The 15,612-nt window shown below is 33.0% G+C and overlaps 1 protein-coding gene across 2 annotated transcripts; it reads left to right on the top strand.

Moving 5' to 3' along the window:
* Positions 1-10,255: 10,255 nt before the first annotated feature.
* Positions 10,256-15,212, top strand: LOC120069830 (uncharacterized). 2 transcript variants are annotated; one of them, XM_039021648.2, is made up of 3 exons: positions 10,256-11,404; positions 12,098-13,385; positions 14,950-15,212. In XM_039021648.2, the coding sequence occupies exons 1-2, from the start codon at positions 10,807-10,809 to the stop codon at positions 13,045-13,047; spliced, it is 1,548 nt and encodes a 515-aa protein (XP_038877576.2). In that variant the 5' UTR covers positions 10,256-10,806; the 3' UTR covers positions 13,048-13,385; positions 14,950-15,212. The 2 variants fall into 2 exon arrangements, with proteins under 2 accessions (XP_038877576.2, XP_038877577.2); XM_039021649.2 differs by having other exon boundaries at positions 10,275-11,404; positions 12,131-13,385.
* Positions 15,213-15,612: the final 400 nt, after the last annotated feature.

The raw sequence follows: 15,612 nt of genomic DNA, 5'->3' as shown, positions 1-15,612 counted from the left end.
GGAGCAATAAATTTATCTCAAACTCATTCATCAAACATGTCAAAATATTTCTAAAGTAGAATACAATTGATTATAAAATTGAAGATGTAGAACAAAACAACCAAAATATGAGAAAAAAGAACATAATGCAATTCACTATAACTACAAATTCATGTTATTTTCAACTCGCAAAAACGGTAAAGAAGTTGCACTAGAAGAAATTCGGGCTAAACCGACATTAAAGGGCTTTAATGTCGGTTGACAACCGACATTAAAGATAGTGTTATTAAAACCCTTTATTGTCAATTGACAACCGACATTAAAGGGCTTCAATAACACCAATAACACAACCTTCAATGTCGGTTGCAACCGATTAAAGGTCTTTAGTGATTAAAGGCTATCAGTTGCAACCGACATTAAAGGTTTTTAATGTCAGTTGCAACCGACATTAAAGCTTGTATTTTGTTTTAATTCTTAACCGACATTGAAGCCCGAATCTGTCCGTTTTTTTTTAAATATCGTTGTCGAATCCATTTTTTAATCAAATAAGTTAAAAACGACATTATATGTCTCATGTTGGGTTAGAAAATGTCCGTCATTGTTTTATATTAAAAAGTTAAAAAAAAAAAAAAAAAAAAAAAAAAAAAAACTGCATGGTGAGCCCATCAATATTTGTCTTCCACCTATGAATTTATCCACAAACAAGAATCAATATTTCCAATCCATTACATATACTCATCAATATTTGTCTTCCACCTATGAATTTATCCACCAAAATTTGCAAAACAATACCAAAACTAGACTTTCATAGAATACAGCTTACACCAAAGCCATCATTTCTCTCATTCACAAATATCAATTAGTACTAATTACATGAATACTTAACACCGAATACCCCATGAACACAAAAAATATATTATACATAAATCTTCCAATAATAAATAAATTATGTTTTCCACCTATGAATTTATCCACAAACAAGAATCACAATATCAGAACCAGACTTTCATAGAATGCTTACACCAAGCCATCATTTCTTTCATTCACAAATATCAATTAGTACTAATTCCATTCACAAAGATCGTGGTTAGATAAATTTACATTCATTCAAGCTAGCATTTATATTCTATTAAGACAAAAAACAAGAATTACATCCTTACAAAAATCGGCCAACAAAACTTTCCCATTGGACCGAATTACGTCGATCTCTCCTTGCGTATATGCATCTTTTGTATTGAACTACAAAAAGGAAAAAAAAAAAGATAAATTCAATATAAGTTTACATCCATTTATTAAATTAAAGCAAGAACTAAATAAAAAATAAATAATTTACATACGAGGTTAGTAATGGGAGTAGTAGGATTATGCACTATTTTGTGTATATACTTTGGCACATAGTACCCGCATCCAACAAAATCTAATTGATAAGGGCACTGCATATAAAGAAGTTGAAAACAATTGTTAAATTGTTATAAAGAAGTTGAATGAACATAAATTATTAAAAAATGAATGCAAATTTACCTTTACAGGTTTCCATTTTGGAGAAGACCAATGGTGTTGGAGATCGTGCTTGGCTTGTCATGTTTTCAATCCACTAAATAGTTTAAAAACATTAGTTAAACATAAATACTTCAATTAAGAGCTAAGAAAGTTCAATTACACTTACATATTTATAACTCCATGAAAATATTCTTGAACCTTACTTCGAAGAGAGTCCAAAACATAAACACAATTTTCTTGTAGATTGATTACAATCAATATCCAATGATAACTATAATAAGTAACAATTTTGAAATATTAGTACGTGTATAATACAAATTAAAAATAACTTAAGAACTTATATCTACTTACCCTGTGTTATATGGAATAAGGACTAATTGATATTTAAATAGAGCACTCCAAATCAAGTTTAATCCTAATTCATAGAAGAACTCCAGTAATCTTATGCATTGAAGAAGTATGAAGGAGAAACTCAAGTCAAGAGTTTTTTTCTTCACTTTTTACAACACATGAAAATGACTAGTCTGCTGCCATATTTCCTTGTAGACATAATACATCACTATCTAAAATTTAGAAAACAAGTTAACCTACTTGAATTGTGGAGATTGATGCCACCAAGAGTTGAATTCATCTCACTCCATTTCTAATGAAAAATATTTGGAAAGGTAGGGCAAAAATCCACTACAATTCTAAATTCAACAACACTCATTTTGCATGAATTTCAACTTTGTCATAATCTTTTTTAACAGTCTATATTTCAAACTAATAAAGAACAGCACTCAAAAGTGAGAACAAAGACAATTACAATAGATGAAACATTTTAACAATGAAGAAAAACTAGAAGAAGAAGACGAAAAATCCCACACATTCAATCTTTCTTCATTGCATTTATGCAGAAGAAAGAGCACAGTCGTCTTCAATTCAAACAAATTAAGCCAAATAAAGGTTGAAGGAAAACAAAAACCGAGAGGAAGGCATCAGAATCAACGATCCAGCGAATCAAATCCAATTGTTCGACGTAAAGCCTATGAAAGTTAGGGCTTGGCAGCACCAACCTTGTACTCCGGCTCTTCTCGATCCTATGCACAAACTCCACAAGAGAGGTGAAAGCTTTGATAATGGCAGAAGCAACAAAAGAGGCTGAGGGTACCATAGACCCATCGTTGTCATTGTCGCGTACCATATGTAACATTGCAAAGGAGACGGTCTAAGGCTAGAGTTTGGGATGGAGGATATGTCGATGAGGGAGGAGGAAGTTAGGGCATTGTTAGAGAAGAAAGGAAGTAAGGGGAGGAATAATTAAAGTAATAGAGAGGATTTAGATTGCTTTACATCTCTCATCGAATGTGCTTCATGTTGCTTGAAAGACTTACTTTGCGATGTTGAAGTAGACAAAGTAGAAGACCAAGAGAGAATGATAAATGGAGCTTTTTGGAGGGGAAAACGGGAAAGAAAATGAAGAGGAAGACTAGTGCTCGACTGAAGAGGCGAAAAAACTCTAAAAGGGCTAGAGTGTAATATGAAAATTAAAGGAAATTTTTTAGCACCTAAATTTTACCCCCTTCCTGCTTTTTACTTTTGTTTTTTAATAGGATTTTACAAGAAAAGCTATGTTGAAATGCTATTGGAAGGTCTATTTGTTGTAGTGAATGGGGTTTCACCCTCTTACTAGTTCACCCTCTTACTAGCTCGAGAATGAGTTGGTTTATGGTTGGACCATAAACAAATTGTTTATTAAAGGATAGATGGTACTTAAGAACAAAGAGGTAATTACAGGGGTAAAATGGAAATTTGACCAAACTATAATTATGAATAACTTGTGAATGATCGAATTACTTGTAAGGGTTATATCCATGGATGCAACATGTTCTACAGTGTATAAAATGCAGTTATAGGTCTTTAATGGAGTGTCTCATAGTAATGAATATTGATTAATTCAATTAAAGAGTTTAATTAATTAATCTCGAATTATTGAAGCTTATAATTTTTAGGTTTATTAGGTTTCTTTGCTAGCTCACATTGGATAAAACAAAGATCAAGAATTTTGAAGAAAAATGAAACGTTCAAATTGATTAAGTAGTTTATGTTAATTGTATATGATATAATTAATATAATGTATTTAGTTACATTATAATATAAAGTTTATTTTGAATCATATTCAAAATTAAACTATATAATATTAGAGTATTAAAATATTTGAATAAGATTTAAATGATAATTAATATGAATTAAATTCATATTAAAACTATATGTTAAAATTAATGTGAATGAGATTCATAATTAAACTATAGGTTACAAGCGAGAAATATATTTGAATATTTTATAAATACGTATTTAATTAAGTATGTGATAATTAAATTAATTATTAATTAATTAATTAATTGTTATTTAGTTTAATTTAATATTTAATTTATAATTAAATTAAAAGAAATAACTCCCTTACATTGAAGGGAAGTGGAGAGGCTGTGGAGAGTGAGGAGTTACTCTCCCTTCTCTCCTTAAAATTGCAGAGGATCTGCAATATGGTTGAGGCTCTTCTTGATAATAGGTGAAAGTGGAAAAACTTCGCCTCACTCCCAAGCTTTCAATTCTCTAAATTTACAAAGAAAATTCTTTGCACAAATCAATTCCTATATTCACTTCTAACAAAGGTTCTCACAAACCAATTCTTGCTAGATAATAGTAGGGAAGACCTTTTGGAAGTGTCCCTATACGTGATGTGGAAATCGGTTCGTGAGAAGAATGTTTTTTTTTAAGAAAACTTGTTCTTCAAAGGTATTATTTCTTGTTGCCTGGAAAAATTCATGCTTAAGTTATTAATACTGCATTATGAACGTTCTGCATTTTATTTTTTGTGTTATAAATTCTAAAATGAACCAAAGCAAAAGCGATCACTCGTTTTTACTATGGGATTTGATCCCTTCACAAATAGGGACATAACAATGATTCAACCGTCAGATAATGTGCCTTGACAAAGTGGGATAGTTTACTAAGACAAACTTACTCATGGATAGAAAACTTCTCTTATTCGGTCTTATTTTAAGTTCCTTTAGGAGTTCTAAGCAGCTAATGCTTATATTTCTATGGTCAGTTGAATCTTAGCTTAATTACATGTCATTTCTTTCTCCTATTGTATTCCTTATTTCTAAGGTGATGCGACAGTCCTATTTATAGGTTCTTTAGTTCCATATCTTTTTGTGACATTTGTTTATATCCTAACCTTCTTAGTATTATGACTCCACTAGTATGCTAAATTAGATGACCAATTTAACCTAACTAATTTATCTTTAAAATAAACAAAGAAAATGAGACAAAATGATGTGAAATGCACGCATTGCTCAAGTCACAAACATCTTAGGGTGTCCACATTATTGAACCCCAAAAGAATTTAGCTCATAATTAATGATAAAATAATAACTTTCATTGAATAAAAAATCATAGCTAAAAGTTGATGTTTATTGAGAAAATGCAAAAATGCATAAAGTTAAATTAAATAGTGCTGAAAATAACACTAAAAAGGGGCCTTGCGACAACCTTCATGTTCCTAGCTTTTCCTTAGGGTAATCGACCTCTTTCAAGGTCGAATCTGTCCTCACCACTCGTTTTAATGAGGTGAGATTAACCTAGAGTGTTTATGCTTCCACGAAACATTCATTCTTGTTGCTAATGGCTAGGAACATAAGAAATTGCTCGAGAGTGACTAGAATCGGCAGCTAATATGTGAGTAGAATGAAAGTGATTCGTGGATGGAGAGTTATCTTGAAAGAAGAAGCCTCCCTTCTCTATATTGCTTTCAAATTGGTTGGGGAACGCCGAAATCCACGATTCACAAGTTTACCCGGTAGCTTCAAAGTTGACCAACCAAATGGAGCTAAAAAATCGTAGCTCCCATCAATTGAGTCGAAATCTAAAAATTAGGGTTCATTGATATAATCGTAGTGAATTTGGCGATGTAGTCACATTGAATTCAAATTCCTCAATAACATTTAAAACGACCTGCCAAAGTTCACAAAATCAGCAAATATCAACTCTTGGGGCAAATAGACTCTCATGTGAATGTTGTATAAAACTAGAACTAATTATTGGGGAAAACACATGTAATTATTTTTTCTAAATAAAAGTATGAGAATATAAGCCAAAAAACATGCATTCTATGGCATGTAACACACCTCTAAACTTAAACCTTTTCCTACCCTCAAGAAAAATATCACAATAGATCGCCAGTATTATTTAAAACATGCTTACTCAATTTAACAATGCAAAACATAGTAGCTTTTAGAAGAGATCTCCAATCAAAATACCTTGCATATTCAAGAACTCCCAAAAATCCTCACAAGAGTTTTAATCATCAGATGGCTCAACTTCCCTCAAATATCTAACCATTGTGTGGGTTGGTACCCTAAATCTCGTAGTTTTGTAGTTTGTAATTGTATTGTACAAACACTTTATTTATCTAATAAAATAAGAGGTATTTTCTTTCACATTTAGTTACGTTAACTTACAAAACCAATTAACTAAGTTCTAGGGTTATCTTTTGTAACTTAAACATGTATGTAGAGACATATAGGTGGATCATGTTTAAGTGATAATCTAAATGATCTATAGTAGATAGATAAGGTTGGGTACCTTATCCTTGTGACATTACGAATACGACCCGCTTTGTAGTTGTTACAATTATTGTAAATTGCTACAAATTATCTGATCCTGATCATTCATGTGGAGACCTGTGAGCGAGAGTATTCTATCAAAAAGTTTGTATAAGACCGGACCACAAAATAAATAGTCTCTCTATATAACACCTTTGTTAATAGAGACTTACATTTCATCAAGATGACCATAGGTGACTTGACTTGAATCCTGAGTGAGTTGCGAACTCCTGCCTATGAAAGCGGTTGATCGAAGCTTTTTTCTGGTATTGTTTAATTCCCAAAAAGGGCTGCGAAAATAAATAAAATTTATAATACATCGAAATACTTCTTGTTGGAGAGGTAATAGCACGCAGCAGAAGTGAACAGGATCCATAAGCACTCTAATTCATTAATTTTGGCAGAAAAGAAAACATGCTAAAACAGAGTTTAATGGGTTTCAAGACATACCTTTGAAGAACCATTGAAATCTCGATTTTCAACTGCTAAATCCTCCAAATCTTTGTACAAACCACCACAATATCTTCTCTACTATTCTCTTGATGCTCTAGATTAAGTTGTGAGACTCAAAATAAGCTGGAATCAAAGGGAATTTGGAGAAAGCTCACTATAATAACCCAAAATGAAGAACACATTTTTCAACCAAGTTTTCAGCTAAAATTCTATCAGTTCAATCACCTCAACTTTACTCTAATCTCTTCAATATATTGCAGACTATCATGCAAAGAGATTTGCTGCATGGGATGCAGCTCATGCTTGGAGTTATTGTAGGTTGAAGATGGTGGGTTCCTTGTGAGCTAGTTGAAGATGAAGATGGAAAAATCCTATTTTTCCTTTTTGTGTTCTTCCATTCCCAAAATCCAAAAAAGATTTTAAAATCATAATTTATTAATTTTACAAATTAATTTCATAAATTAATTTTCTAATAAAAATAATAATAAACAATTTAAATAATTCTAATTAATTTAATATCCAATATTAAAATATTTTTTACACAAATTCGTCTTCATATATTTAAATCATATTTAAATATAAATTCTCCAATTCCATTTAATTCTAATTTGAACGTTTTAAATTAACTTATCACGCTACTTTAGAGCTAATCCATTTTCGAGCTAGTAGGGGGACCTCGTGGACCTATAAATCATGGGCTCCAAAAATCCGAGATTAATTAGCTAAACTGATTAGACCGATCTAACTCTCATTCGTTAACTAATGGGTCACTCCATTAAAGCCCATAGTTGAACTTCTCTCATTGTAGATATATTATGTCCACTTGATATAACCACGATTAGTAAGTTAACCCTTCACAGGTTGTTCGTAATAACGTCTAAGTCAAATCTCTGTGTTTACCCCTGAAATTACCTCTTGTTCCTTAAGTCCCCACTTGATCCCCTAATGAACAATTGTTTTGTGATTCAATCAATAAAACTAGGTCCTTCTCAGGCCAATGTGAGGGCGGGATCCCTTGTTCAAGACCTAAAATCAGCACTTAAGGGAACAACCTCTCTACTATCCTTAAAAGCGGGTAGGAGTGAATTTCTTCTTGTACCCTATGTCCTCAGCTATCTATCCAATCTTACTCCTAAAATGAGAGTCTTATTGAGCCAGCGTTGTTGAGTCAACCCTCATCTATGCAAATCTAAGGGTAATCCCGAATAAACAGGAGTTCATAGTTAGCTTAGGATTAAGGTCAAGCTACCTAAGTCATCACTTTGAAATAATCAGTCTCAAACAGTAAACAGCGTTATAAAGTAAGAGTGACTAATTTCGTGGTCCAATCTTGTACAAACCCTTTTGCACAAGGACACCCCACTCCTCATGTCCAACATGAACGAATTAGGATCACTTCATTTGTAGCACTTTATAACTCCATGTAACAACTACAAAGTAGGCCACATCCAATAGTGTTACCAAAATAAGGTGTCCAACATTATTCATATACTATAGATCATTTTGACTATTTACTCGAACATGATCCATCTTTATATCTACACATAAAGTTCAAGTACTCATCCAATAGTCAAGGGACTTTCAGGTTTATTGGATTTCTATTCAAGCAATAAATCTATTCAATAACACCTTTCTTGAATTTTCAGAATAAGTTCCATTGTTTACAAACCACGAGTTTTAGGACATAAAACCCAACAAACTCCCACTTGGACTGAAACTCTAGTGGTAACTTATACATTCGATATATAAGACTGAGTTTCTGAGTTTTATAGAGAAATACAATAAATTAGGGCATCCCATACCCATATTTTACCATACGGTATCTCTATACCTGATATTTCTCCCACTTGCCCTAGGTTATCTGGTATTCCTAGTCCTACTAGGTAATTCTCAAACACTTTAGTCGAGAGAATCATTGTAAACAAGTTAGTATACAATAGACTTTTGATAAAACTATATGGGGATTGCATCTTAATCTCAACAATGGCTAGGAAGCACATTTTCCTTCTACTACATTGAGGTACTCTCAACTCTTTGAGTAAGATGCATCTGACCTTTCTCAACAACTTTTTGTTAACAGTCAGATCTGGAAATCTTTAAATTTTCTATATTTTGATCTAGCCATTAAAATATTTGAATATTTGCAAATGGCTTTTAACAGTTTGACTCTTAATAGAAGTTGCTAGAACAAACATAATTTCTGAAAATGAACATTTCATTTATCACAAAAATATATACAATTTGTTCTTTACAAGATTTTACAAAAACAAGTAATAACTTCTCCCGCTAAATGAGCTGAGCGAACGGTCCCAGGGTTTAGTTAGCCTGGTTACCTTTCTCTGCTCTCTTCTCGGCAAGATACTGAGGGCAGTGTCTTCTCTAGTGCCTTTATTTGTTGCAGTGGAAACATTTTTCTTTATCTGCAGCGTTATCCTTGCCTTTCTTTCCAGTAGGCTTCTTCTTCCCTTTCCCTTTGCCCTTTTTCAGAGGAATACTCTTATGATATATATATAAATGAAATGGGGAATGGGGGAGGGAGCGGAGAGTCTTTTCTCCCCGATGGCTAAACAAAACTCCCTGGCCCTGACCATGCCTCACCCCACCTTAAATATATATAAAAACTTCCTGTGAATACTTTTATAATTATCTCTCACACACGATCACATGTGCGTGCACACACACAAGCTTAATGTGTGTAATTAACTTTGTTGCGAAATCGACAATTAAAGAACACAAAAAAAGGAACGTAGAGATAGGGAAGATCGACACAAAAATATACTTGGTTCACTAACATGTTAGCTACGTCCACGGGCAAAGAGAGAACAATATTATTTGAGAGAATGTTTTCAAAATTACATCAAAACGGCACCTCTAGGGTTAGAGAGTTTATATATAGCGCACTACTCTAAACCCTAGGGTCAAAATCGTAAATAACTGCAGATAAATAAATATGCTGAATACAAAATCTGAATAGGTTGCCCCCAAACCCCCACCAGGGCACGCCGCCCCTGAACCCCGACTCGTTGACCGGTCAGTGAGACCCCTGTACTTGGTTGTTCGAAGTGTTAGCAAACAGATTCAAGGTATTTCAACAAACTTAAGTGCTAGCAAACAGATTCAAGGTATTTCAACAAACTTACATACATATACATATATATATATACATATATGTGTGTATATGGATATATACATATATATATATATATATATGTATGTATTTCTTTAGGTTGAAGAATTGAATATGTTGTAATATTTACATTTTTAATTCTGAGAAATTATAAAAATTAAATATTTTAATTATATTTTTTATACATTGAATATTATTATTTTCAGCAAGAGATTTCATAACGTTTTAATCACAAAAAATAATAAATTGAAAGAAAATTTTCCCACAAGGGAATCGATCCCCACTTATTTCCCACAAGAATTTTTGCAGGAATAGGAACGGAAAAGCCTTTTTTATCCCTGCCCGTAGGGGACTTATCTACCACTATTTGACGCCAAATCAAAAATTCAATGAAGCTATTCTCCAATTAACTTGAGGGTTTTTCTCTCTCTCTCTTTTTTTTTTTTTTTTTTTAAAAAAAAAAAAAAAGTCAATTAGAATTAAAAAGAAAAAGAAAAAAGGCACGTGCATCTCACGACTAAATAGATTATTATTTAGTAATTATCAACATGTAAATAATAAAGAATCGAGAATCATCGCTGAAGTTTGGATTAAATCATATCGCGTTCTGCTTTTTTATCGGCGACACTGTGGCAACCATATGAGTGACGCATGTGTTTTCATGTTCTATTTACATTTCTTTTTCTATTTACCCTTTTAAATCCTTCAATTCCTCAATCAAAATCATGACGATGATCCAAAAAACGACATAGCTTTCATCCTTGTCTTCTTCTTTTTCTTCTTCCTCCTCCTCCTCCTCCGCCCCTTGAAATGGACACCTGATTCAATTTCCCTCTTTCCACGCCCAACCCATCACCAATATCCCTCAATTCTTACATGGGTTTTCCCATTTTTGCAAATTTCTCTACTTCCTAATCTTCCTCCTCTGTCTGGTTCAGGTTTTTCTACTCTGTTTCTGTTCTTTCAGCTCTTTTTCTTCAGTATTTGGAAAGCTTGCTGGACTGTTTTTGTTTCTCAATTCTCATAGTTTGTTACTGTTTCCTGATATTTTCTTAGTTGCTAAGTTAGAGAAAGAGTTTGGGATTTCGGTGATTGAAATCGATGTCGTTCCACGAGATTCATTCATGGACTTTGTCTGGACTAATCAGAGCTTTTCTTGACCTAACTGTTGTTTATTTTCTTTTGTGCGTGTCGGCCACTGTGTTTATCCCATCCAAGATTTTGAAACTTGTTGGGTTCTGCTTGCCTTGTCCTTGTAGTGGATTTTATGGGAATTACAACGCTAATTTGTGTTTTCATAGACTAATTGTTAATTGGCCTAAGAGGAAAATCTATTTGGTGCTGGATTTGGTCAAGAATAGGTTTCCTTTTGATTTGATTTTGATGGATGAACAAATGAGGAATTCGAATAGGAATTTGTTAAGGGAGAATCATCATGTAGATGGAATTTCTCAATTTCAATCTGAGGTATGCTGTAGTACTTTTTCTGCCCCAAGGTTACAAAATCTGGTTGATAAAGATAGTGAATATGATGGTAAGGGTAAGAGGATTATGTACCAGAGGCCAAAGACTAAAATCCGACGTCGGAGGAGAGCTGCCATGGACAATGGGAAATTGTCCAAGGGAATCTGTGAGGGGAATGAAACTGGAAAGGAAAGGGAATTTGTGGCATTGGTTGAGAGACAAGACTTTATTACAGGTGCGTTATGTGATTAATTTCACATTCTTTCATCCTTTTTCTTTCTATTTATTACATTTCTATATTTGCTTTTCTGGTTGTGCATATATTTTTTAAGATTTACAGTACTGTTACTAAATGATTTGATGGCAGCCTATCAAAGGACTTAACGTCACAAAGTAATAGTGAAGATACAATATCTGATTCCTTTTTTCCCCCATTAATTTATAGAGGTAGCTGAGCTAATAAACAAGAACTAATCAGCCAACCCCTGCTAACAACATTAGCTTATATACGTTATCATGACAGGAACAAAGTCGTCAAGAAAAAAGCGTGAACAGTGAAGAATGATACAGAGATTTATGAGGTTCACTGATAGTGTATTAGCTACGTCCACATGTAGAGGGAGAGAGCAGCTTTATTATTAGAGGGGAATATCAGATAATATAGATACAGAAATGTCAACTGGCACCTCTTTAAACACTGCCCAAAATTGTAAATAACATATAATGTATATACATTTTAGGTTTCAGGGCAATGCCTCTAGCTGCCACTAGGGCGCTTTATCCTTGGATCCCGACTCGCTAACCCACATACATCCTATGAGAGAAATTGGTTGGAAGTTGTATTTGATTCATCCGGAATTCCCATCTGGGGGGGTGGTCGACTGACTTTTTTCTATATAATTATGTTTCTATGACCTTTCTATTTCAGATGATGTTAATGAATCAAATCACATGGACTTAGGTCAAAGAACCTGGCAAGGCTTCGAATCAAGTGGTTCATTCGGCGAAAATAATCATATGAATAAAAGTTCTTCCACTATGGGACAAGGTACCAGTAATGCTGAAGAGAGAGACATTATTAGAAATGAAGCAAGTTCTATTAGATTGTTGGAGCAGGCCCTTGAAGAAGAGAGAGCTGCTCGGGCGTCTCTGTTTGTGGAACTGGAGGAGGAGAGAGCTGCTGCTGCTACTGCTGCTGATGAAGCAATAGCCATGATAACGCGTTTGCAGAATGAGAAGGCATCAGTTGAAATGGAAGCAAGGCAATATCATAGGGTTATAGAAGAAAAATTTGCTTATGATGAAGAACAGGTGAACATCCTTCGAGAGATCCTTGTCAAGAGGGACATAGACTATCATGTCCTGGAGAAGGAAATTGAAGTGTATAGACAGATGGATTTTTCAGAAAAGGAACAGTTAAAAATGAACTGGGATTTCGTATTGGACGAACATAACGAACAGTCTCCCACAGCCCATTACTCAAATGGAGATCCACCCATTGTTCATCAAATTGGAAATGCTATTTCATTTTCAAGGAAAGCAAAGTTGAACGAAACTAACAGTTGTACCTCTCAATGTCATTTTAATGAAGAAGGCTTTCTTAAGCAAACTATATGGATGGATAAAAACAATGAACTGAAGGATAATAGCTTATTATGTGATCACATCGCTATTGAGGCAGCTCCGCGTTGTGGTGGTTTTGATAAAAGCTTTCTTTCTCGTGGGGCACTTCAAGAAAGTTTGGAGCACATGGATCACGCAGTCAATGATTTAGAAAGTTCCATCCTTGATATGGAAATAGATGTTCAAGATATTCATGTGATTGATGAAAAACTTCACATGGAAGACACAAAAAAGGAGAAAAAAGTTGATAATTGATTCACCTGGCATCAAATGGTCCTAAAAGTATATGCTCTCTCACCTTTGGAACATCTAATGCCTAGAGCACGGTTTGACCATCTAAATCAACCATAGAAGTAGAACTTAGGCTGTTTACTTTTCCATAGTTCGGTGCAATGTGCCCCAGAAGAATTTTTTCTTCGGTAAATATTGGAAGGTTGTTGTAGAGCTGTGGGGTCAGAAGGGTCAGAACTTCTCCATTTATGAAGAAAAAGAATAGAGCATAATGGAATTTCCTGTTGAAATATCAAACTCCAATATATTTGACGGCTTGGAGATCCTTTTTAACAGGTTTCATTAACCTTTTCTGTTTTAAGGTATAAATTATCTGTTTACTTTATCTCTTGACATGGATTTTGATTGATTTGGAAAATTGTAGATGTTAATTTCATTGTTTGAAAAATGTTACCACAAATTACTTTTAGTGCTTAAGAGAGCAAATTATGAATCTAAAGATGTGACAGAACATTGGAATATGCAATAATAATAATAATAATAATAATAAATAAATAAATATAATAGGAGCTATGAAATATTATCCAAAGAATTTCTGTTATTTAGTAGTTTCTCTTTCTGTGATTCCTTCTGCTTGTATGGTTGTTGGTGCAACTTCTCTGAATTCTCTGTCCTTTGTAATTAACTTAAATTTCTCTGAATTTGGACCTAAGAAGTAAACCCTGATATTTATCTCATATGAGGACTGTATAGAAATTTGATTCCAAAGTTAGCTGGAAATGGTTTTATTTATAGTTTATTAATGAATGAGTTGCTGGATATCCTGCAAAAGTTGAGTCTTGGTTCAAATGAAGATACAAATAATGCTAATTTGAATACTTTCCTGCATCTTTCTTTTACGTTCTCAATTAGTTTACTGTTAAAATTGAGGAAGAAGATAAGTATAACCCCTTATTTGACTGCTAGAAGTTTTCTGAGAACTGTTCTTTTATTTTATTATTTTATCTTAATGTGAACCTCTCTCTAAATTATGGCTTTGTTTTCGTTTGTTTGCCAGTAATTGTATATATAGAGAGATTAAATTACAATATATAGAGAGATTAAATTACAAGTTGTGTTTTTGAACTTTTCAAGTTTACGTCTATTGGGTCCTTAAACTTTAATGTGCGGTACAAAACGAGGAGAAGATAGAAAGCTCAACTACTCCTTTTATTTAGTTTTTTTTTTTCACTTAACATATTCAAAATTTTTAAAAAATAACTCATCCACTATATACAAACTTGTATATTTTGTCCATAAAATTTCAATTTTGTTTGTCTTCATCTATTAGGTCAAAGAGTGGAATTGGTATCTATTTTTATCCAATAGATTGGAGATTCAATCCCCCACCCGTAGTTGTTGTACTAAAAAAAAAAATTTAGGAATTTAGTGGGAACGAAATAGAAAGTATAGGGACCTATTAATTATAGACCCTTTATAAATTTTAGGGACCTAATTGACACACACAAGATATTGTGTATAGAAGCTTCTCTTTCTTATATGCTTAACTTTTTCAGATTCAAATATTTTTTTTAAGGAACTTCTCATTTACAAATCTATATGGAAAAAAGGTCTACCAGTTATGTCTACTAGTTTGGATACTACGTGTTTCATATGTTCATTTATGTCTATATACACTTTTGATCACCTTTCACTTTCATGTACTCATAGATATCCTCAAGATACGATGGATTTGAATCTCAATTATTTCTATAAACATTAGTATTGAAAACTGAAAAGTATTTTTAGATCAAGAATCATATAATCAAGCAACTTGTGAAGATTTGAATCTTATGAGCATGGAACATTATTTAGAGAAATTAGTTTATCCTTGTTATTAGTATTTGGGTTCTTATCAATTGTAATACTTTTGTTGATAATTTTCAGGTCAGGAGGCCAAGACTCATATATGGATTGTAATTACCATTCTGTGAAGAAAAACTTCTGTATAGTTTTTTTTTCAGTTATATTTGTAAACAGTTTCCTTTGTAAATTGATTGTATCTCTAGCTCCTAGCTTCTTCTCTTTGAGATAGGTGCCATGTCTCGATTACATTTTGTGTTTGTGAATATGTTCCTTCAAGCAAAACAAAATCAGTTACTTCAAGCAAAACAAAAATTGTTAATATATTGTCCAAAATTTTCTTCCAACTGTTGAAGTTTATATTCTAGCATTTTGTTTTCTTTTGTCTCTAAAAACTACATTGTTAGTTTAGTTTCCATTTAGGGGTTGTTCGAGGTATCATGATTGAAAGAGTTTATAATTTAATGTAATCCAAAATCCATATTTGGGTTGAGCATTTTGGATTCCATTTGTAATACCGAACTCAATTTGTTCTCACAGTTTTCAACACAATCTTCTTTTTCACCGTTTTTACGTTTCACGATTCTATTTTCTTTTCGTCTTTCATTTTTCACGTATCTCAATACTCTCAGATTTTCAGTAATTTTATTATATTCTAGCTCTCCATATTGTCTCTTAAGGTTTAGGAAGATTTGAACATTCAATCCTCGAAGTGAAAACAATGTTTGATGTTGGTTTAATTGTAAG

This window comes from Benincasa hispida, chromosome 9 (assembly GCF_027475165.1).
Source record: "Benincasa hispida cultivar pf3 chromosome 9, pf3_genome.v1.1, whole genome shotgun sequence".
NCBI lineage: Eukaryota > Viridiplantae > Streptophyta > Magnoliopsida > Cucurbitales > Cucurbitaceae > Benincasa > Benincasa hispida.
This window is presented reverse-complemented; position numbering and strand designations above follow the sequence as displayed.

What these genes read in the sequence shown, in the direction of transcription:
- LOC120069830 (XM_039021648.2), top strand. Translation starts at nt 10,807, where the DNA reads ATGTCGTTCCACGAGATTCATTCATGGACTTTGTCTGGACTAATCAGA. An exon ending in GAGACAAGACTTTATTACAG is followed by an intron (nt 11,405 to 12,097) that starts GTGCGTTATGTG and finishes TTTCTATTTCAG; the next exon opens with ATGATGTTAATGAATCAAAT.